Source organism: Aulonocara stuartgranti (assembly GCF_965226115.1).
Source record: "Aulonocara stuartgranti genome assembly, chromosome: 2".
NCBI classification, from domain to species: Eukaryota; Metazoa; Chordata; class Actinopteri; order Cichliformes; family Cichlidae; genus Aulonocara; species Aulonocara stuartgranti.
Window position 1 is genome coordinate 39,389,992 of NC_138940.1, and position 24,081 is coordinate 39,414,072.

At 39.8% G+C, this 24,081-nt stretch overlaps 1 protein-coding gene across 13 annotated transcripts in view; it reads right to left on the reverse strand.

Annotated features, from left to right (window-relative positions):
* Positions 1-24,081, reverse strand: part of stag3 (STAG3 cohesin complex component) — a 25,532-nt gene continuing 1,451 nt past the window's right edge. For 4 of the 13 annotated variants that reach the window (XM_082554072.1, XM_082554070.1, XM_082554069.1 and 1 more), the window contains exons 2-32: positions 22,252-22,326; positions 21,883-21,976; positions 20,311-20,529; positions 19,494-19,590; positions 19,116-19,192; positions 18,511-18,715; positions 18,015-18,166; positions 17,192-17,389; positions 16,569-16,667; positions 15,966-16,045; positions 15,354-15,461; positions 14,971-15,067; positions 14,241-14,343; positions 13,984-14,087; positions 13,739-13,831; positions 13,563-13,655; positions 12,862-13,074; positions 12,000-12,067; positions 11,822-11,909; positions 11,071-11,151; positions 8,174-8,266; positions 6,740-6,932; positions 6,236-6,369; positions 5,671-5,772; positions 4,690-4,823; positions 4,265-4,387; positions 3,759-3,934; positions 1,512-1,704; positions 1,121-1,222; positions 914-1,001; positions 1-572 (exon numbers count right to left, since the gene is read on the reverse strand). In XM_082554072.1, the coding sequence (XP_082410198.1) occupies positions 522-572; positions 914-1,001; positions 1,121-1,222; positions 1,512-1,704; positions 3,759-3,934; positions 4,265-4,387; positions 4,690-4,823; positions 5,671-5,772; positions 6,236-6,369; positions 6,740-6,932; positions 8,174-8,266; positions 11,071-11,151; positions 11,822-11,909; positions 12,000-12,067; positions 12,862-13,074; positions 13,563-13,655; positions 13,739-13,831; positions 13,984-14,087; positions 14,241-14,343; positions 14,971-15,067; positions 15,354-15,461; positions 15,966-16,045; positions 16,569-16,667; positions 17,192-17,389; positions 18,015-18,166; positions 18,511-18,715; positions 19,116-19,192; positions 19,494-19,590; positions 20,311-20,529; positions 21,883-21,976; positions 22,252-22,280 (3,687 nt within the window). In that variant the 5' untranslated portion in view covers positions 22,281-22,326 and the 3' untranslated portion in view covers positions 1-521. The other 9 variants (XM_082554062.1, XM_082554071.1, XM_082554066.1 and 6 more) reach the window with 9 other exon arrangements.

The window sequence follows — 24,081 nt, forward strand, 5'->3', positions numbered from 1 at the left end:
TTCATTTTGATCTTGTTTATTAGTGATTTTTTTGACCTAGAAATAAAGTAAACAAATCACACATTACAAACAGGAATAACTAGTAGTGCTTCAGTGTATCTAAATAACATTTTGAGTTTGTTCATTTTTAAAACAATACATTGTAATGCCTTACTTTTAGTATTGCTTTGTAAAATCAGGCATCTTTAATATACATTAAGGTGTTCAACAAAAAACAAAAACAAACTGTGATGTCAACAGTGAAGGCTATTTTGAAAAATGTGAAACTCGTAAGAGCTGATGAAAGACAGAGGAACCAAGTCCAACTTTAGTGAAACATTTATTCTGAACATCGTTATTTTCAAAACATTCCTATTAATACATCAGAACAGCTTCTAATTCCAGACTTCCCAATCAACAACAAAATTAAGAGACAAAAACAGGTCTGACAGGTGAACTTGCCGTCATTCAGAAGAACAGATGACTTAATATTCATCACACTGAAACTGTAGAAGTCCTGAACAGATGATCCCCCGCTAACCTCAGTCAAAGAGCTCGTCAAGGACACTCAGTGAGGTGTGACGTGTGGAAGGCTGCAAGCAAACAAGTTTTAGTTTTCAAGGTATGTTGTACTTGATTTAGATTTATGTAACATATTTGTATTCAAAGGGTATAAATATAGCACTAGGAGCAAAGTTCAAAACATCACACATGTGCTTCTTTTCCTCTCATCATAAATAGCTTTGTACATATTTTTATCTCTGCACAGATCCTACAACTGTGGTCACTGAAGGACCAAAATGAATTTGTGGTGACATGTATATGTTCCTTTTAAAGAATTAATTCATTTGTACCTTAACAGGTGCTGTTAAAACAGATTGCACAGTCATGAGAGAAAGTAAATATGATGTATTTGGGGTTTTTTTGTTCTTACCAGTGTGTATCCAGTGTCAGAGTCACTGTGATAATCTTCAATCTCGTCCTCATCTCTTTCTGAGATGTCATCTTCAATCAGGGAAAGCCTGCGAAGCACACACACAGATCCATTCTGTGATTATTTCTGGTTGAAAATAGCTTTTGTAAAATGGAACATATTCACAATTTAATAGTAAGTATTAAACAGTCTAAAAATCAGTCTTACAAGTTGAGGTGGGAGTTCAGGTCTTGCTGCCTTGGAGAGGGGGTGTTCTTGCTGGAGGAAGCCAGCCGTCTTTTATTGAGTTTCACTTTTCGCATTTGTAACCTGGAGAGCAGCAGAAGACAATTTTCCAACTTCACTGTCTACCTGCTGTATTCTGTGTCTATGATTATGCCTTAATACACAGGGGAAATTAAATTTGTTTCATCATAAGCAAAACTCTGCAGGAGCTTTAATCTTCCTTCTTTTGCTGATTGCCCTTTTGACCAGTAACACAGCACACAGAAAAGAAAGGTACTGACATGAAATCATCTGACCCATGGCAGTAATTTACAAATGCTCGAATCAGAGGCAGCAGATACTGCAGACATGCTGATCATAAAATTTTACTTACCCTGGGGAGAACTCATCCTCTGACTCCGGCTCAGTTAAGGTGCTGCTGATATCCGACTCCACGGGTCTTGGTTTCCTGGATGCAATCCGCTTGGCGGGTTGCTTCTGGACAGTGGAGGTGAGGGCTGGGGTGTGCAGGCTGCTCTGGATGCTGCTGTTGTCCAACCAGGAGCCTCTGGTGGTGGACGCTGAACCTGCAGGAGAGACAAGTCACCACACAAAGATGATGACGCTTTAATTGACAAGGTAAAGTAGCAAATTTGCTTCCTGCAGAATTCAGCAGATTCCCAAACACACATGTACATGTGAAGTAAAAATACCAAAGAATAAATGTTTTTAAGGCTTTCGAAATGTGAAGAATGCTATTAATTTTACATCACTGTATTTTGAACAACTATGACAGTTTTGCACTGTTTCTCTTAATGGTACCGAGTCATTACAGCAATTCCTGGACTGAAATTCAGATCAACTCCATAAGTTACCACCCAACCCAAACCAACAACAGAAAGAAAATAATGGACACATGGATCATGTGCTAAAAAGAAAAAGAATAATATTCTTGTTATTATAACTGATTACGATAAACGATTTCACAATTTGGGTTGAAATAACTGCTTTGTCCTGACATTTGGGTCACTCCTCCTCTGAATGGCCCCAAATATTAATCAATCCATTTTCTTCCACATATCCAGTTACATGGGGCGAACTAGATAGCTGTCCACTAGGGGTGGGTTTTTATAATCGATTTATCGATTAAAATCGATTCTGGCTTGGATAATGTAAAATCGATTCATTAAAATTCTGAATCGATTTTTTGATATAAATTTATTTTGCCCGAAATGCCAGAATCTCAGGTTAAATCTCACAAAATTTCAACAACAGCTAAGACAGTAAATGAGAGCAGGAACACGGATTCTGCACAAAGCCTTAAACACACAGCGCAACCCGCGGATCAGAATCAGTGAGTTGTCGCCTTTCTCACAGTCGGGGCTGAAAGCCGACAGCTCGCTGATTCTGATGTTTCGGCGCTTTGTGTTCACGCCCTTTTTGCGCTGATTCTAAAGCTGTTAGTTTGATCTCTCTCCAAACAATATTGACCGAACCAGCAGCAAAAGAAGATCCAAACTACGCTTCACATAAACATCGTCATGAATTCACTCTGACTTTTACTGTTTTGCTTCGACCACGATGCACAGCTCTCTCTCTCTCTTCAAGAACAGTTTCCCGTCTAAAAATCTGTTTTCTGCATTATTCGCTTGCTTGTTACGCACAAGTCTACCGTTGTTTACAGCGCTGTCGGCCGATGTTTTTTTTTTTTCGTTTTATATACTTCCGAAAAGAAAACCTAATTTCTGCCGTTCAATACTGAACAAATTTAAACTTTTTTAAATTATGCAAAATGCAAAACGCTGTGTCTCTAATAAAACCGCTGTAACTTCAGAGGTAATGTTCATGTGTTGATTAATGGTTTTCTTTCGTTTTTGATGTACTGCAGAATATTTTTATAAAATCCAGGCCAGGAAAATCTCCTTCATGTTTTTCCGTGTTTTATCCTCAGCTACTTTGACACAAAGGCATCTGCTGTGACGCTCACACCTTTGATAAAGTCTTGCATGTGTCAGCTTCCTTTTTATTGATACAAAAATATGTAAATGTACTGATCTGAATTATAATATTTCTGACTGTCAAAATTTCCCAGATTCAAATCAAATTGAATCGAATCGTGGATCGAATCGATTCGGGACCTTGTGAATCGGAATTGAATTGATTCTAGAAATCAGTGACGATACCCAGCCCTACTGTCCACCCTGGACAGCTAGCTAGTTCATCTCAGGGCTGCCCCAGAGAGACAAACAGAGGGCATGGGGACAACATGCAAACTCCACACAGAAAGGTGGATTCAAACCTTCTTGCTGCAAGGTGGTAGTGCAAACCAGTGCACCAGTGTCATTTTTTTCCATCAATTTGTACATAGCCTCATTGGCAAATAGTAGCTAATACTGAAAATAACAATGAGACACTTCTTAGGATTAAAGAGCACTTCGTTGGCATATATCATGTCCAACAATCATATACCTCTCCTCATCCTCGCCCTCTGACCATAAGACAGGGGTAAGACTGAATTTTCCATTAAATTAAGTTAAATTAAATTGACTTCCCACTTCTAAGCATTTTTTAAAAAATTAATTATCTCTACTATGACGTAGAGTATATCCATGCAGAGTGTTTGGTGTAGCATGTGCATCACCCTGAGCTGTGGTCCTCCTGCGTTTCACTACAGGCATGTCATGAGAAGGGACTTCGTCATCTCCCTCCTGTTCAGTGGCTTTAGAGGTGGCGCGAGCTTCCAAAGAACGCTGATACAGTTTGACTGGCGGCCAGGAGAGGGCAGCGCTGGGACATGCCGATTTCAGAAACTCAGCTCTGGGAGGAGATGACAGAGAATCAGGATGGGACAAAGACTGAGGAAACCTTTGTTTGCATTTCATTTTCAGTTTCACTGGAATTGAGCAAATAATTGTGAATCTAAGTTAAATGAATAATATGATCAACGCAACGAATATGTAACAAGAATGAAGACACTGTTTTATTTTGTTTTACCTGTAATATAATAATTCATGTGGATTCATGACATCACAAGTATTCTCTCTCAAACTGTTGCTAAGTGAGATTTTTTTTCCTACATATGTATAACATACAGAAATACATGTGCAGTGTTACGAGTGAGCGTGTCTGTGTGTTTTTGCTTCTCACAGCTGGGCGCGGTCCGGCTGCAGTAACTTAAAACTGAACTCGCTGAGGATCTCCAAGAAGGCCACATTTGGATTTGGCTCCTCTCCCTCCTGTGGGTCCCGAAATGCGAAACGTATGCCGTCCCTGATAAAAAAGAAAGACAACACAAACAATCTCTTGACATAAGGAGAAACACAAAATGAACAACCACAGTGTGAAGAATACTGTAATTTCTCTTTACAGTCCTCAAATCTGATGATTTCTTACTAGCTCTGAGTTAATTATTACGGATGATTTCTGCCATAAAGTAGCGTTTTTCTATGTGAAACTGTAGCTGCTTCTAAAAATGCTACCATAGAAGTAACAGAAAAATAAATAAATAGGTAAACTAGGTCATGGTAAGGTTGGCCTGTGTGCATTTGTCAAGAGAAACGTGTGTTACTGACATGTGCAGGGCCACCAGTGGTTTGCGGACACGATGAAGATCAATGCCAAAGCTCATGGCAAGCCTCTTGGCCAAGTCTCTAATCTCAGTGAGATCCTGCCTGCTGTGGTGCTCCGTGAGCATCTCTGAAAACAGCTGAGCACACACAGACATGTTGCATAAAAGGCACGATATATATCTGGATATGCACAAACAAATATTCTGTGTTGGTTAGTTAAGGCTGCAAACTTTTAAGTAATTCAAGTACTGGTTGTAATTATAGAAGAGAACTCCCACATAACCCACGAAAATGAAGAACATGTGTTTTAATTTCAAATTAAGAGACAGTAAATATGTGCAGCTGGTTATTTAAATTGGAAAAACAACTCAGAATGTACTTCAGCTAACACACAAAGTTTATTGTGTATGTGACACTCGTCCTTGCATACAAAAAGGTCACTGATATGGAGCCCTGTATACTTTAGGTAGGTGTTTTATAAAAAAACAACAAAAAAAAATTTTTAATGTGAAAACTGAGGGAAAATCCTCATCAGACTACTGTAATGTGCTTAAGTAACAAATGAAATGATAAACAGTAATACAAACTGTGGGAATTTTTAACCATTAAAACCATTAGGTGATATCTGTTCCTGTCAGCAGTGTACCCACGAATATACAAAACCAGTTAACTGGCTATTTTTATAGTGAAGAAAACTAACTCTGTTATGCTTCGATTGGATAAGTCACAGCAAATCTTAAATATTGTTTGATTTATGACTCCCAAGTTTAAGAGTTTGAAAGCATCTCCCTATCACGTACCTACCGCTGACTGAAACACTAATAACTGTGTTGTTTTTAGAAGACCAGCATGCACTTTTCATCTCACCTCTCTCCTTCTGTGCCCCCGCTGTGAGCCTCCTACACTGTGCCAGGGAGGCGCACTGCACAGTTTGATAACCTCTACACTAAATACAAAAGATTACAGTGACATGCAAGTGCACACCTGCTGCAGACTCAGACAGACAGTCTTGGCGCTCTGCACGGGGTTGATGAGCTTGCTCTTGCTCAGAGTCTCTTTGATGATGTCACCAAAGTCCTTAAAGTACTAGCGGAAAAACAAACAAACAAACCAAAAACCAGAAAAACATCAAATCTATTTAATTAACAGCTCTGATAAATGTCTGAAAAAAATTAATCGGACCCACTCTGTTCTAGTCACCTGTGCCTCTTTTAGCAACCGTACTCTCTGACTCATTCCCAGCACCTCGGTGGTTCTAAAACAGATTTTCTCACCCTCCTCCACGCTCTTACACATCCTCTCCATTATTACTTTTTTTATGAATCTGCTTCCCGTCTTTCTATCCCAATTAATTCCCCCAAAGAATGTCGGTCCAACGACTGATCTCCAACTAGATTACTAAAGTCACGACTTAACCTTTTAACACATTTTGCCTACATTCACGCACAACTGTGATACAGAAACAGTAAGAATTGTAATATGTGTAAATATAATGTGTTTGTGGTCATATGTGATAGGCTGGGCTGATAAAACCCAACAATCCCTCCACCTTGTTGTAGTGCTTGAAGACATCTGTGGCAGCAGTTAGGTCCAGCACCCCGTAGATGACCAGCTTACAGTAGCCAGCAAGTTGGTTGCGCTTCTTCTGAAGAAGACGTATCTTCATCTCCTCCTCATCCTCAGCTAAAGAGGAGAGCCAGGTTGGCAGAAATGAGGAGTTAACAGTTCAGAAATGCAGAGATAGAGGGAAAGCATGCTGTGGGGTCTATAAGAGCATGAATGAAAGGGATATTTGGCAGAACATTATAAAATATGGAACAGAAAGTGGATACAGAAGAAGACTTAAAACAAGACATCAAAAACTGTACCCACAGGCAGTGATACAACTAAGCAGTTTCCAAAATATGGTGCAAGCTAATAAAAACTACATCATTCAGTTCATTCTGACATCTGCTAACAGTGCTGTCGCTTTGTCAACACTGGCTGACAAAGCGACAAATTGCTTCTGGAAAGTATCACAGTTCATGCAAACATTTATTGAGAGTAGGCGTACATTTTTCAGTTGGTGTCAAGATGCCATGGAGCTCGACGTCTTCGGTGTCAGTGAAGATGTAGTCCAGAAGGAAAGCGGCCAACTCAGACCGCAGAGAATCAGATGGCAGGTGGGCCAGTGCCTGGAGGGCAGGCTTGGAGCGGACTGAACCCACACTGTACAGCAACAGCAAGTCACATAACAGCTCAAATGCCTGTAAGGACAGAATTTATGTTATCCAAATATCAAGACCCAGCTCTATATGACTCCGAAATTAAACTGATGAGTAACTATTTAGTTTGTAAAGAAAATTATAGACTATAAATCTGATTATGCTTGTTTATATGATGACAACAAAAAGAATAACATGATAAATTAACATATATATCTGTGTTTTAATACAAAAACGTAACAAAAATGTGCCAAGCACGACTAATTTTGTAAATGGTGAGCCAAACTAGAGTCAAAAGGTGGCACTTTTGGGTGGCACTCTTGTTCCTTAGTCTCATCAACCGTCACAGATCGTCTCTGGTTTGAAAACATCAAAGGCATCATCACAGGACTTTACTAGCCTGAGTGTGATGCAATGGTGGCTGCATCCATCATTACACACAGCCCCAACATGTTTGAGTAAAACTTATTTAGTGTGTTTTGTACTCTTCACTAAAGTTTGATTGTTTTTAAAAGCCCAAATTTATTATACATCACAGTCTAACTGGTCTAAGGTTTTTGTTTTTAAATATAAGACACCATTGCAATCATCTGCTAAAATGAGGTTTAAGTAAATAAATGAATTTTATCAGCTCATGGGTTTTGAAAAAAAATCACTGCAAACAAAGCCTCACAAATCTTTTTAATCCTTTCACCTCCATACCACCAGGGCAGGTGTTTTTCCTGACAATTTCACACAGGCCAATATATTGTGCATCACTGTATACCGTGTTCTCCATGGTTTGTTTACAGACACTGGACATCTCACTGAGACTTTGGTATAAGTAGGGTGGTGTAAATATTCAAAGATTAAAATCAATTACAATGATTATGGAACCACAATAATCAAGATAAAAAAATTACCGTCCATCTCTTTGGAAACAGTTTGGCTTCAAGGAGTCCAGCAGCAGCAGCAAACGAAAAGGTTTAATAGCACTCACGATCGTACTGTTTTGAAGAATTGTAATCTGAGTAATTACCAAAAAATTATTGTGATTTTTTGCCATAACTGATCAGTCGCAGTAATTTTCAAACACTTTCATTTCAAGTTATGTTTTGTCATGTCCCACAGGGTGATCTAGGTCTGTTGTTTTGGACCGATATCCTAAGATGGACTTTTGTCTCAGATAGCCAAGTGTAAAGTTGCCTTTAGTTAAAAAATGATATGGCTTCACTAGTACTTCACATATGGGATTGGTGCGCACTGTAAAAAGAAGAAGAAGAAAGACAAAAAAGAGCTCTTACTTGATCTCTGATATCTATCTGATTCAAAGACAAACAATCCTGACAGACTCTGCAGAACGACCGCACCTCCTTCTTCAGGCGCTTCAGTTCTGCCTGGAGTGAGAGAGGCACACAATAACAGAGGAAGACAGATTAAATATTTTCTTATCTTCTTACTAAAGCGTGTGTGTGTGTGTGTGTGTGTGTGTGTGTGTGTGTGTGTGTGTGTGTGTGTGTGTGTGTATGTTGGCAGGGTTGGGGCAGTTAGTTTTCTAACCTAGAAATTCAGCTCCTTCTACACACCAACAACAGAAATCCTAATTAAACCACTTCAAGTGATAAGATTATTTTGGCTGCTCCCTTATTCACACAGCGTTGCCACAGCAGGTAGCTCGGGTAGCCCCTTTCTGCTATAGCTCACAAGTAGAGCTGGGCGATATGAGATTTTTTCATATCACGATATGTTTTTTTCATTTCAGGCGATAACGATATCTATCACGATATCAGCCAAATAACTATATTTGTAAGATTTAAATGTGCCGTTGCTCACAAGTAAAATGTGAAATAATCAGCAGCTTGTTTTTATTTAAATATTTATTTCCCATAATAAGTTCAACAGGGTAGATGTACTTAAGGAACATGAGACTTTTTCAGATAAATAAAGGCAAATATTGCAAACTACACAAAAGGCAGCCGCTAAAGCGTTTAAGTTTCAAAATAGAACAAACGAAACAGACTAAATTGTCAATTCCACTTAGAAACAAAATATTAATTCTAAAAATAAATCTTAGTTTGTTTTACAGAAGAACAGACAAAACTGACTAACTTTTGTCAATATCAAATAAACTGAGAACTAAAAGGAAATTCTCAATCTCTCCTTGTTGTATAGCTGAGCTTTTCAAACAGTTTTAACAGTTACTTTAGTCTGACAAAAGCCGAATGACGAATTAGCGCTTCCAGTCAGAGACTGAGGCTACGTCCACACGTACACGGGTATTTTTGAAAACGGAGATTTTCCGTTTTCGTTTTAAAAAATAATCTCGTCCACACATAAAGGCAGAAATGAAGGAAAACGCTGCTATGAACATGCCAAAGCAGCAGGTGGCGCTAGATTCCTAACCGTGCAGAAATGTTGGCCAATCAGAAGTCTAGAAGCCTCGGTGGGAAAAAGTAAACAAAGCTGGGGCATAGAAGCAGAACAGAGTCGTATGTGTGGAGGGACAGTAACTGTGTGTATATGTAAGCATTTAAACACTGCAGAGAGTAGAATTAACAGTATTGTAGAAATTCATTTCACCGAAACAATAACGTGGCGCACAGTGTGACGCATGCACCAGTTTATTGTATTTCCAGACTTGCTTTCGGCACAATTTACAGTGCACGCTGCTGTTTTTTGTCAGACTTGAAATAGCCGAAATACCTTCACACTACGGAACTTCTATGGCTCTTCCGTTCGACAATCTCTCCGGCATTGGAACCATCATCTGTTTTCTCTTCGGTCACGCTCGGTTGATTTTTCTAGTCGGCACACTCATTTCCTCCATTACGCGCTGGCTGCTTCCCAAACAAACACACGTGCGGCTTGGCACTTGTGCGGTACGTAACAAGTCACGCGACGTGACGCTGCGGCTGTGATTGGTTCGGCTCTGCGCTACTTAATTTGGATTGGCTGACCTTTTTTTTTTTTTTTAAGAGGACAAGAGCGGCGAGGTCTATCGCGATAGCTTAATTTCTCTATCGAGTAAAAGTTATATCGCGATACATATCGTTATCGTTCTATCGCCCAGCTCTACTCACAAGAGATTCGTGTCTCCTTCCAGACTTGGCCCAGGAAACTTTTGCTTTTGGCAAGCATGGAACCACCTGTTAGAAGTAGCATCTGTACATTTTGAATTGTTGGTGACACAATCTTCAAGATACATCTTCAGAGTTTTAAAGGTAGAATCTGACGCTCCCAGTCTCCTGTCTTTGTTAACTATGTCAAAGCAGTCTGTGACACACACACACACACACACACACACACACACACACACACACACACACACACACACACAATCCCCGTTTATCTTTATCTAGGCCTTGTTACAGCCCCTCAGTTGAAGAAAGTGTGTACAATAATGTACACACTTTCTTCTTTCTTCTTCTCAGTTAATCAACAAGCCATTTCATCTCCTCTCCCGTTATGATCCTTTTGGCTGAACTCATTATTTGAAACTTTGTTTAGAATGAGCATCCACCACTGTAACAGTAATAATGTGATACCAATGGGAAAACACAATTTAAGTGCACACAGGAAGAGAAAAAGCTGTGCGAGTCATCAATCAAAACATGAACAGACAAGGAATGAAAATGACTGATCAAGAGGAATGGATCTGGATGTGTTCTCTCTGGAACAGTGTTGAGAAAAACACACAAATGGCTGCATGAGTAATAATGACATGCTCAGTGTGTGTAAAAAATGAGTGAGAGAAAAACAGCAGAAAAAGTGAAAACGAGCTCAGAAAGACAGAATAGAAACTAAAGAGAAGCAAGAATGAGACAGGAAACACGTGAAGACAATCAATAAGAAAAAGTGTGAAGTGGTGGGAAATAAATATCCGAGTGTCGCTGTGGGCTCAGATGCACTCTAACAGACTGTTGCGTTAATTGCCTGCTGTCTGCGCAGCTGGTGAATTGTTCGACAACACAGACAAGAAAAGCTTAACAATCACACAAGAAGGCCACCAGCACGGTCGCCTAGGGCTGCCTGTGATGTGATAGCCATTATGAAAGTATTAATCATGCAGCTTAGCTTATTTCATGCAGGTAGACTGACACTACCGGGACCCATAACCGAAAGTTTATCTGAGAATAAAGATTCAGATCATTTGAAACCTTGTTGGAGGACAAACAGCGGTTTTATAACATGAGACCAGCACCTCAGTTGGCTTGGAGTTCACCACATTCACTTTGGCCCACATCAGGTGAAAAGCTGCACACTTCATAGCTGGCTCTATCAGCTGAAATGACACAAAAGAGAGTTAAAATTGACCTTCAATTAGAATAAAATGTTTTCCTTAAACTACTCCTGTACAAAAACCTAAAAACATGACATGAGAATTAAGGGATCACATTTTTAGCCTTGCAATTCATATGACATTCATGTTTTGTTAACTAGAAATTCATTACATTCCCCATTTTACTTATTCCATCCATCCATCCATTCGCTTCCGCTTATCCTTTTCAGGGTCGCGGGGGGCGCTGGAGCCTATCCCAGCTGTCATAGGGCGAGAGGCAGGGTACACCCTGGACAGGTCGCCAGTCTGTCGCAGGGCCAACACACAGGGACAGACAACCATTCGCACTCACATTCACTTGCACATTCACACCTAGTGGCAATTTGGATTATCCAATTAACCTATCCCCACAAGCTGCATGTCTTTGGACGGTGGGAGGAAGCCGGAGTACCCGGAGAGAACTCACGCAAACACGGGGAGAACATGCAAACTCCACACAGAAAGACCCCGGCCTGATGGTGGAATTGAACTCAGGACCTTCTTGCTGTGAGGCAACAGTGCTAACCACTGTGCCACCGTGCTGCCCATTTTACTTATTATTTTCATAAAATGGCACTGCAATAGTCATGACATTCACAATCCTCCCCCTCAAATATGAAACATTGGCAGAAACCTCCTTATCAAGCTCTCTGGATTCCATCCGGCTCTTCAGCAGCTCAAGACAGGAATCAAACAGCTTCCAGGCAGTCGGGTCCTTAGCACTGGAGATAATGCACACACACGCAATACAGTTGCATACTTCTGTGTAAGAATTATTTAATACTATTGTCGCATGCATTATAACAGCATACCTGCTAAGGGCAGCAATCCTTTTTAAGGCAGTGGCTCCACTGTATGTGTCATCATCATCTGCAATACCCTAGGTCACAACCACAAAATGATACAGATAATAGTTCCACATCGATATTATTTCAGTTTTTGTTTCCAGTTTTCATCATACATTATTAGTATCTCAGTAAAACTAAATAAAACTCATGCAATACTACACCAATCCAACAAAAAAAACCCAAACTAAATTCTTGTAAAGTTTCTGATCTATTTTCTTTCATAAATACAAATGATATTAAACATGTTTCATATGAGTCATACTGACATAATTCCTCTAAAACAGCACAGCTTTCAGACTGCTTTAAATGCCACCCCCCACCCGCATGCTTTGCAAGCCTTCTGTTTACAAAGGGCAGCCAATCATAACAAAGCCAGCTTAAAGGGAAGAGAGACAAATTAGCTATATTGGCTTGACAGAGGATGAACTGAGGGGCAGCAACGAGGCCCAATACAACCTTTTAATTAAGATTATTTTACAGTGAATCAAGCAAAGCTACTCTAGTCCAAGACATGAAAATATGGACATAAAATAAGCATAGTACATCCCCTTTCTTGAGGAATCTGTCCTTGTAAGATAATACATACTTACATACATTATTATATGTATTTTCTGTATGTATGTCTTATATACATAACTAAATTTGTATTTATTTAGCACCTTTCAAAACCAGGATAACAAAGTGTTTCACAACAAAAAAAACCCAAAACAGAGGATTAAAAACAAGAAAACATAATGTATTACATTTCAACAAAACTTGCATTTAAGTATACAGTATGCACATGCACAATATAAAATGTATCTGCTGGTATGCAAGCATCACTGACACACTCTCCAACCTGGAGCAGGTCATTTACGTAGGTGCTGAAACATTCGGTAAGGACATCAAACAGCTGGCTGAATGCCATTTGTGCGCGGGAGGAGAAGGTGTAGCAGTCGGAGCTGAGAGCGCTGACCAGGTGGGCGCAAGCCTCCAGTACGGCGACCTCTGTGTGCTTCTCCACAATGCCACATACCTGGGACAGCAGCAGGTCCAAATGCTGAACAGAAGAAGTAGAATATGAATGTAACGCTTAGGATAGTAATTATTTAAAGGTAAATCGCTTGCCCTCCCACTCAAAGACACTGAACTGAACCACTGGTTCAGCATCTGGCTGAGGAAATCTCTAACTGCAGGCAAGCTTAAAACTCACAGCTGGTATGACCTGAAAGTCAGCCACTGTTTAACTGTGGACCTGACAGGCTTCAGTTCATTTTCCTCTAATATTGGAATATTATATTTGCATTAATATTAAGATGCTAAATCATAAAATAATAGCTCCAAAATAAAAGAAATAAAATTGTCTTTGAGCATTGGTAGCCTCTTTTTCTCTTTAAGCCATTAAGCTTAATTATTACCATATAATTCACATTAAGCGTGAACTAACTTGGATACTGAATAAGAGAAAAAAAATATAGAAGCACAAATACTTTCTAAATATATTTCATTACATATTGACGACAATAAACACATTTCTGGTCCTCCTACCTTTTCCAGCCACTGAGCACTGCTGTACATCTCCAGGTCAAAGTACAGGGGAGCTTTGAGGAGCAGTTTCACGTTCTTTGCATCCGCTGAGTACTGCAGGTCAGTATAAACATAAACTCTTCTTTTAAAATTTAAAGCAACAATAAAAAAAGCTGAATATTTGTATTTAAATGAACCTTGGCAAGCAGCTGTGGCAGTAAAGGGATGAAGTGTGTTGTGATGCGTCTCTTGTCTTGTTCCTGGATTTTCTTATCCTTCATACTGAGGTTCTAATCCCACATGACCATTCAGCAATCAATCACAGGCAAGTTTAGTGGAGAAAATGTGCAAAATGTGTCATAAAATATTTCATTTACAGCCTCCACTGTTCCATCAAACACAAGCCACACAGCATTATTCTTGCATTTGAATGTGTCACCACCTTTTTGCCCTGAGTTCTCCCAACAGGTGGGGTTGCCTGTGCTGCCTGTCTGATCGCACACATCATCAGCTCTATGAGCACACCCTCCTCCTCATACATCAGTTCTGACAACACAAAAACAGACAGTTGAAGAAACAGAGTAGGAACAAAAAGGAGCAGCTAACACTAACTTGCCATTTTTATTGGTGCTGGGGAAAAATGGCTACGTGCTTAGGCTCATACTCTTGTCATGTTTACAGTTTTATCTTGTTCCTCACCATCATCTTGTAGCAGGAAAGTGGTCATTGTCTCCCAGTCTCTCAGCTCAGATCCTGCCACATGCCAAAGGCTGTCCACCAGATATGCCCCATGCTCATGGAACTGTTAGGAGAATGGATTTTTTAGCATGTGTCTCCACATCAAAGGAGCCAAGTGAGGTGGTCTGGATATCTGATAAGGATGCCTCCTGGGTGCCAATTTGGCAAAGGTGTTTTTGACATTATACTGGGAGGAAGCCCCATACAAGACCCAGGGCAAGCTGGAGCAATTACATCTCTTGGCTGTCTCAGTGCCTCAGTGTCACCCCAGAGGAGCTGGAGGAGGTGGCTGTGGACAGCAAGCTCTGGGCGTCTCCCCGAGACTGCTGCCCCCAGACTAGCAGCAGAATATGGTTGGATTAATTTTTTCATAAGAAAATTTTACAGTGTGTTAATAAGTATTATATAGTCTCTATATTTGAAATTAAGTCAGAGTTAAAGCATGTCCTCCTGCGTCTGCGCTGGTCAAGACTAGTTTCCCTGATGTTACACAGATGTTTAGGGTCACCATTTGTCAATCTATGATGAACTCTTGCCAGAAAGCTGATGCGTTCACAGAAAGGTTAACAGGTTTGACCAACTTGAGTAACATCTTCTTGGCTCCGCTCTGCATTTTTGTACTTTCATATCGCCTTAAATTCCAAACAGAGGAGAATGAAAGAGAGGGGGCATAGAGAGAAAGAAATACTACCTCACTCTGGATGAACAAGGAGATGAGGATTTGAAAAAAGGCTGCATTGTTGGCTTTGTCATTCTCCTGGCTGTGACTGGTAATCACACTTTTCAGCCTAACATAAACACATAAAATAAAAAACAAGAACATTTTACATAATATTAACTAAAAATACAAAAATTCAAAAAAATAAAATACAAAAAAATAGAAAAATAAAAATTCTATACAAACTACATGTTTGCATAGAATTTCCACTTTATTTTTGAGGGTCAGTAATGAATTAGTAAATCCAACAAAAATTTGAACATTTTTGTAAAAGAAATATGCAATAAATAAATAAATAAACAGCAACATTTACACTTCTGTAACCACTTCTGCGACCAAGTGTGGTTAAAGCGTACTTGCTGTATAGGAAGCCACCAGCTGCAGATGCCAGACCTCGGTGTGAAGCGTAAACCAGTGGATAAATGTGGCCACACTCCTCTTCGTCCAGTCCTTCATCTGTTCTCCTGCAAGTACACACATAAAAATGTACTGATCAACTGAGGTACATACACTAGATAAAGAAGATGACAAACATTTCAAAAACCAGCAGTTTCAGTTCATTTTTGTTCATCTTTTTGATTTCCCCTAAAAACATCTAATTTCACTGCAGTCAGAGGTGTGAGATGTTGGCAAGCATTAGATCACGACTGATGCTATGAATCATCAGCAATCATGACCAAGCAGAGTGCAGGAGTTATGTGGAACCATCACATATGTTGGTTGAGTAAGCATCTTTATATTTAAAATAAGAAACTGGGTGTTAAAGTTTCTTATTCTGACTTCTAAACGAATGCTAAATGTGTGAAAACAAGACTGAATCACAGAATTGGATATGACTTTTCTGTGATGCAACTCAAAAGTATACACTTCCGGCATTAAAATGTGCTATATTTGGTATACTTTGAGCTCCAACTTTTCCTCAGATAATGAGAACAAAGCATGGGGACGAGAGAGAAAAAGCCCTTTACTGTTGGATCAGCAGCAGCAGATTGACCACTTCCACTGCCACGTCTGGGTCCTTGTCCATCACCATGCTGAGAATTCTCTCCTAAACACACACAGACATTTAGATATGCAGTGGCACATAAACAGAATACTGTTCAATCATGCCAACAGACATTCAGTAGCTATGCATAATGCACCCACATCAACAGACATACATTCACACACACGAGCCCCATCATTAGGCACTAAGCCATGGCATAAATACCATTTATCTGCTGCAGCACATGTGGCTTAGGAGGGTTTTTATATGTTTGAAAAGAGCTTATTAACCATCAGTAATTGGCAGCAATTAATGCACCCAGACATATGCCCAGACAAAGGATAAAACCATAACAACAAACAGGAATGGTGGAAAAAAAAACCTCAAAAGGGAAGAAAATACAGGGAGGAGGCACAAAATACTGGGAGGGAAGACATAGGCAGACAACAAAATAGAAACAATAGAAAAAGCTGAAACAATAGATTAAAAGCAGATGCTGAGACAGGCAGACAGTCAAGAGGGAGAAAGAAAAGAGGGAGACAAGAAGAATTAAATGGGCCGAGTCCAATCCAGAGGGATGCCTCACTTTAAATCTGCTGGTGAAAAGCTCCAGGCGCCCAATGAATTCCTTCTCCTGGTACAGACCCTGCAGGGCACGCACACACTGCAGACGCACCGGACTTTGCTGAGGGCGAGGAAAAAACAGAGTATGGTAACACTCTTTCTATAACCTGAATACAGACTTGTGCTCAAGCCTGTACATAGTGGAATTTCTCTTTGTGAAAATGTGAGTCTTCCTTTGTCTGTACATATTCTGCCATAGTGTCGTCTGTAGGAAGTCTACAAGAGCATGAATACCAAAATTGAAGGTTCTCATTGAGGGAAAAAGGAATTTCACATAAAATTACTTCCATCTCTACTGTTGGTTGCACTCAGTGACAAATGATGCTGTTTAATGTGAATAAAGGGATGACATTACAGGAAGTTGTCAGGGTTTTTAATATTCCACCCTTCACCAGAGAAAAAAAACAATCTACTTTTTAGGCGGAAATTAAGCTTAAAATACATATTTGTTTATAGAATGGTCAAAAAGGACAAGACAACACCGAGACTTTGCTATAACTATTTGCAGACAAACAGTGCTTACATGCAGTCACCCTTCCAAAAGTCAGTGGACATACACTTTTTGTCCTCTCTATGTGTGTGTACCTTGTCATGCATGGTCCATCCCAGATATTTAAGACATCCGTCATTAAGGAAGTCCTCAGGGTCCATTTTCAACCAAAGGCCCAACTCTTCAATACACACTCCCCGGATCTCAGGCAATTGGTCCCGATAACGATGCACAAACACACCACGGAAAGTGGCATTCATCATGGAGGACAGCTCCTCTCTGTTTTCTCGCAACTACAACACACAAATATCAAATAGAGCCACTCAGACACACACATACTGTACAGAAAGACTAAATAAATGAGTCCACCAGGACTCCAACACTGTCGGTATATTGATCTGCTGTGGTAACCATCTTTTGCTGAAGTGGGCAGAATAAATAGCAACGACCATTCCTTATAGAACAAAAGGTGATAACTCTGATGATTATCAGATTAACATAGGCACAAAAAACTGTATAAATGCTACTTTACATATTTTACTATTCCTCACAGAGCGTGCACTTCCTGTTGTCCCTGTACTTGCACAACTCAAAAATTAACATGAGCAAAATAGGAAACGTCAGCAAGCACTTAAATCAGATAAGCAGAAGAGAATGGATGGATGGATATTTTGTTAGTAAAATACAAACTATTTCAAACATGACAGCCATTAAACAACCTGGGCAACAAGAGAAGAAAATGTTGGTGTAGTGATGCCAATAATTTTAATTATGTTAAGGGATATTTGCAAAAAATGTTCTTCAATTACTTTTTTCCTAAAGCAGATGTCACAGCTTTAATGTTGTGACCTATGTGTTAACGAAAAAGTGGCTGTATCTCTAAACTTTTGTTTTTCTTTGTGTGTCTACATGTGTCACCTCTTTAACGGTGGCCTGCAGTTCCTCCAGTCTGTCAGAGGCTCTGTCGTGCGCCCTCTTGCTGTTTTCCGTGTTGTATTGCTGCTGGGTGGTCTGCAGCTGAACAGAAACTACTACAGCTACTTCCACCAACCCCGTCATCAACTTTATGGCTAGCAGAGGAAAACATGGAGATAGAAAAATCTATAAAGTACTCTCAAACAACATATTATTGCAGAAGGTGTATGTACTTTTTATTGACAAGTACAAAAGCGCAAGTATATTCTTACCAAAAATCAAACCTGCCCAGACTAACCTAATTTTTGATATGCTGCTAAGCTTTATTTGACCTATTATTAATAAAACCTATTAATTAACACACTGCATTAGCAGATTAAAGGCACTCTATGTATCAAGTACAAAAGTAAATTGCACTGAACTACCTTAATCAAAAACTATGCTGTTATAAGTGTTTGTATGCCTTTCTTTTTTTATACACATGAATCAGATCGCTCACCAAGCAGGGTACTGGTGTGTCTGAAGGCTCGGACCTGGGAGTCTGAGAGGCCGGTGAGTAGAGCCAGCAGGGAAGGGAAGAGGTATTCATCATAAACAAGGCTATTCCGACAGGAGCGCACAAGAACCCTAGCAAACTCACACAGGCCTGCTTTGAAACGCTTCAGCTGGGGCCCTGGAGTGCACAGAGGGTAGTTCACTGAATCCTGGAAGAAAAGGGGGGGAAGCAGAGAGACAAAGAGCTTTAAGCTTCCTATTCTATGCTTCATGTAGTTATCTGAAGCACAAACTTCTGGTTTGTTCCGCTAATGACAATTACATCAGTGGAAAACCAAAGTGATTAACTCATTAATGTGTCCATTTATCAGCATTAAATTTTAATGAGAGTTTTCCATCATGCTGTGCTCCAACCTTCAGATCACAATCTCTTGAGACATGAAGGCTATTAAAGTTTCTGAACTAATTCCAGAAGGATGATTTGTAGGCAGAAGACAGACAAAGACTACAAACTACATTCAAACTTTCATTCCTGTAGGAACAAGCTTTATATTTTAAATACATTTTAACCAAACTACAGCTGAACTGCTTTCTTCCCCTTTCCCTCACCTCATTGAACTCTTTGGTTAGGGTGCTGATGATCTCAGCATTTTGCATGCTGTCAAACATCTTTCTGGTAACAACACCTGGACATGAAAAAAGTTAAAGGATAAAGAAACGTTCCAGATTTGGAAATTAAGTAACCCCCCCTCAGATGAACCTAATATTACAATAATTAGAATACTTCACCTAGTAATAATTTCATCTACACGATTTCCTCTCATTTTCATTCCACTCTTGCAAAATATCAGTTTTCTCGTCTCAACATTGCATCATTGGGTTACTAGCAGAAACGCTATTGATGACTGAGTCAAAATTTCAATCTCTAAAACTTTCACCCCCACCCCCTCTACTACCCATCTTCTGGCCTGTCTTTTAACCTCTGACCTTTGCATCCGCAGGACTGAACAATGAAGTTGATGAGCACCAGCAGTCCCGCCTCTTGGCTCCGCTTATAGCTGTCCAGCCACTCGTCTACCACCGTCTTAAGATTGACAGGGAGAAAGCAGCCAGTGAAAATGCTTCATTCAGATCAAAGAGCAGATACACACGTTAAGAATATATCAGTCAAACAACATTACTGATTTCAGCTTAAAAACTGGCTTTTTATATGCTCTGCACTATAAGGCGGGAGCTTTTTATTTCCTGGTTAAATCTAAATTGCAGTATGGCAGACACCCATTCACAGAAGCCATTCTCTTGATACTGGAAGTGTAACCTATTGTAAAGCAGTCAACTTTAGCTGAGAACTGTGAAACCTTTTCAGAAGAGATTTCTTTAACTTCCATTTGCCAGAATTTCTGAATGTGCATAATGAGCCTCCCCCCAGAGTCCCCGTCTGCATTGTCTTGCAGTTCTACACTGTAGTGACAGACAATTTATTACTGTATTTCTTTTGTTATGCTGCCTTTCTTTTGTAGTCTTTACCCAAAAGCAGCTATAGCAAGAACAATACTTGGGATAGACAAGTGCTGTCAATCATTGACTACATGGTCCAGTGAGAACACCCGTCTCTCTTAATGTATCAGAGTCACTTGTGTAGGATCACATCAGTCAGCCACTGACAGCACATGATAACCCCTCATTGTCAGCTTCTTTCTCTTATAATTACACATGCTTCATTCAGTACCCCCTCCCTTCATGTGTTTATCTCTAAGCTACCTTCCCCCTTCCTTCCACACTCCTCTGCTTGGGGTTTGCTCACCACCATGGCACTCTTTCCAGAGCAGACAGCATCATAGATATCCTTTGCGCTGATAATCTGGCTCTCCTCGTTCATGCTCCTAACAGATCTAGCAGAGAGCTGCATGGATGTCCCCTGGGAGACGGATTGTGGGGAAGGACCTGGAGGGGTGGGAACTGAGCTGCCACTGGGGCTGGACATCCCCTTCAGTGCAGCATTATGCCTGGTTCTCTTGGGTGGCTTGAGATGAAAGAGATTTATTTAAGGATTTAGAATGCATTTTGCTTGTGATCTGAACAAGCAACATGCCAAAATAAAGTATATTAGACATCTATTATAGTGTTGTTGTCTTTTTGCTGATGACACAGTGATTACCAGTTTGGCCACAGAACCTGGAGCAAAGTATTGTGGATATCTGGATGACTTTGATGTTTTACTTCAGTTAAACACCAAGAAAACAAAATATATTTTTTTTAATTTTATTGCTATCAGGCAGGGACAACAACAGGTAGTGGTAAGTGGTAACTGTACTGAATTTGTAAATGAATACAAATACATAGGGATAGTGATTGATGAAAAACTATCATGGGAATCAAGCATAAGTGTCATTAAAAAAAAAAGGATTATAACATTTATACTTGATGAGAAAGTGGAGTCAGTTTGATGTGGGCAGATATATATTGTTCTTTTTTTTATTGGTAATTTGCTGAGAGCACTCTAACTTTTTGTTTTACTGCAATCTCACCTCCCTTACATGGGAGGCACGTCAGCAACAATACAGTCAACAAGTCAGCAACTTTGGGAAGGGTGGTGTAAAAGGGGTGAGAAACCATCAGTGATGAGTTACAGGCTCTTCATGGTGAATACACCATCAGCATGGACATCTAAAGCTCAGAGGTCTTTTATACCTAATCGCATATTTCTGATGAACAAGTCTAGGTGACATGATATGATGTGGATGTTACTTGCAGATAGCTGCATTTGATTTTTGCTGATGCTTCTGCTAATGTCTTTAATCTTGGTGAAAAACCCAGTGACAATATGACAAACTAGTATACTTTTAACATCAGTTCAAAGCCTGGATGAATGGGGAGGATTGCATCAAGGTAGGGCATATGGCCACCAAATGAGGATCATTAAGAATGTGGAGACAAAGTTTGAGAGGCAAGCTTGAAATGGTTTTGACATGTGTAGAGGAGAGATAATGGATACACTGGACAAAGGATGTTGAATATGGACCTGCCAGACAGGAGGAAAGAGGAAGACCACAGAGAAGGTTCATGGATGTAATGAAGGAGGACATGCAGAGGGCAGGTGTGACAGAGGAGGATGCTAGGGACAAGGTGAGATGGAGGCAGATGATCTGCTGTGGCAAACCCTGAGGGGAGTAGCCAAGAGAAGAAAGCGAATAGCTGTGCATGTAATGTCTTTTCTGTTGTAGTTGTATTCGTCTGACAGTCACCAAGTGACACAAATGGAATTTCTGAAAGGTCTATAAATACAACATTTGCAGCTATTGTGATGGCAGATTTATCTTTTACAATCACTAATAAAAAAGCAGAAAGTTATTTTAAAGAGAAAACAAAAATCCACCTGCTTAGATACTGCTGGTTTTCTTCGCTTTGTTCCTTTCATGGTGGCCTCATAGTCACTGCCTGAGTCAGTGGGGGAATCTAACTCCTCAAGACTAAAAGACAAGGGAAATAATTGACAAGTTAGACAAAAAAAAAAAATCAGCTTTACTGTGATGAATTTAAATGAAGGGTGATAAGAAAACAGGCAGGTATCATTATGAAAAAGTAGAATTATTATACAACCCTTAAGCTATTAGCTTCAGCCAGAGCACCCAGAGCATTAGTAGCAACTTTCACAATGCTTTTTAATATGAACGCTGTCAAATTAGAATTATTATTTTAATTTCTCTTAACCTTTTGACATTTTAACACAAAGTATCAGCATTACCTGTCCAAAGCTGAACTCCCACTTGCCATTTTGGCTGAAGGAATGTACCAGACTCACTATATTCAGGAGTGGAGGCTGTGAAGAAAGATACAGTATAAAATAAAATTAGCAAGATGACAAGCTAAACTTCATTAGCCTGTTTGATAAACTCAACTTATGAAGCTCTTAAGACGCACTTAAAGTATTTCAAATGAAACTACTCAATAACCACCACTAGCAGATTAAGGATATCAGTTTACCACTTGATAATATAGTTAGTGTTGAGTAATTTTCTGCCTTGGCTAACTTTTCTTCCTCCTAAACTGCGAACTGCCGAAAGCGCGCCGCTGTGGATTGTTACTAGAAGGTGATTGGTCCTGGCAGAAAATAACTCGATGTTCATTGGTCAATTCTTCTGCATGGTTGTCTAGTAGTATTGGCAATAAATGGTACCAGTTAAACATATCTCCGTGACTCGCAACCCTTTCACCTTGCAGCTAATTTACTCTTGTGTTCATATAGATAGTTTTCATTATGTATATTGTGTTCATAGGTTTCATGGTTGCATCCATAGCTTGTAGCACCCTGAGGTGGTTGACTGGTCCCTGCCCCGCCACCGCAGGATCCTCACCCCTCAGTTCCCAGTTGGTCCATTGTTCTGTGTTTGAAAGGCTGTGACCAGCGTCAAAACAGCCTGGGTGAAACACAACTTCTGGTCTTCACCTTCAAAATAAAATACCGATGTTCTCATGTAAATCACATGAGATTAATCTAAAGCAGGGATCTCAAACTTAAATGAGCTGTGGGCCACTGCTGGTACGGTCATTTCATTGGAGGGCCACTTTAGTGTACAAGTAGTACAAAAAACCCGAAAAACAAGAAAACACCTACAAATATTTGCAAAAACTTGTGTTTTGTTTGTTTTTTAAAATGTCAAATATTGTATAACCAGACAAAACTGCAAATGTGAACGGAATTTTCTTTTTCTTACTCTTAACTAACTGAAGCCTTTTATCGAACTACCAAATAAACAAATTGGTGCTCTCTTTCTGGCCAGACATGTACTGCTATATTTTGTTCGCATTTAACAAAATAAAAATGGAGACAAGTGTACACATTAGTTTTCTTTACAAATAACTCTCTCGCTGAACTGACACAGCCAATGATTACAAAACAATAATGCAGACTGTCATATAACTAATATTAGACCATGTGTACTGTTTCTCTGGGAAAAGGGATCCTCTTGTCCAACATATTAGGGCAATATCCCACATGAACGGTGACTTATAGATGCATTCATAGTGGAATTCAAAGATGATCGACAGAACAGCCAGTGAAATAACAGTTAGTTAATAGCAGTTATTGCAATAGAAAATGTAAAAGCAGGAAAGTATAAAGACAAACTTTAGCTTCTATGTATGCTGATAAATCCTCTTTCAGCTGCTCCCTTTAGGGGTCACCACAGTGGATCATCTGCCTTCATCTGTCTCACCTTATTCCTAGGATCCTTCTCCATCACATCAATCATCTTCATGTCCTCTTCCACTAAATCCATGAATCTTCTCTGTGGCCTTCCTCCTGCCTGGCAGCTCAATCTTCAATATCCTTTGTCCAATATCCCTCCTTTGCACATGTAGCCTTGCCTCTCTAACTTTGTCTTCAAACTGTCCAACCTGAGCTGTCCCTCTCATGTACTTAGTTTAACCTTGTCCATTCTCATCACTTCGACTGAAAATCTTAGGATCTTAAAGCTGCTCCCTCCTATCTTTTTGTCAGCATTACCATTTCCAAACCATAAATCATAGCAGGACTCACTAATGTCTTATAAAAAAAATTCTTGGACCCTTGGTG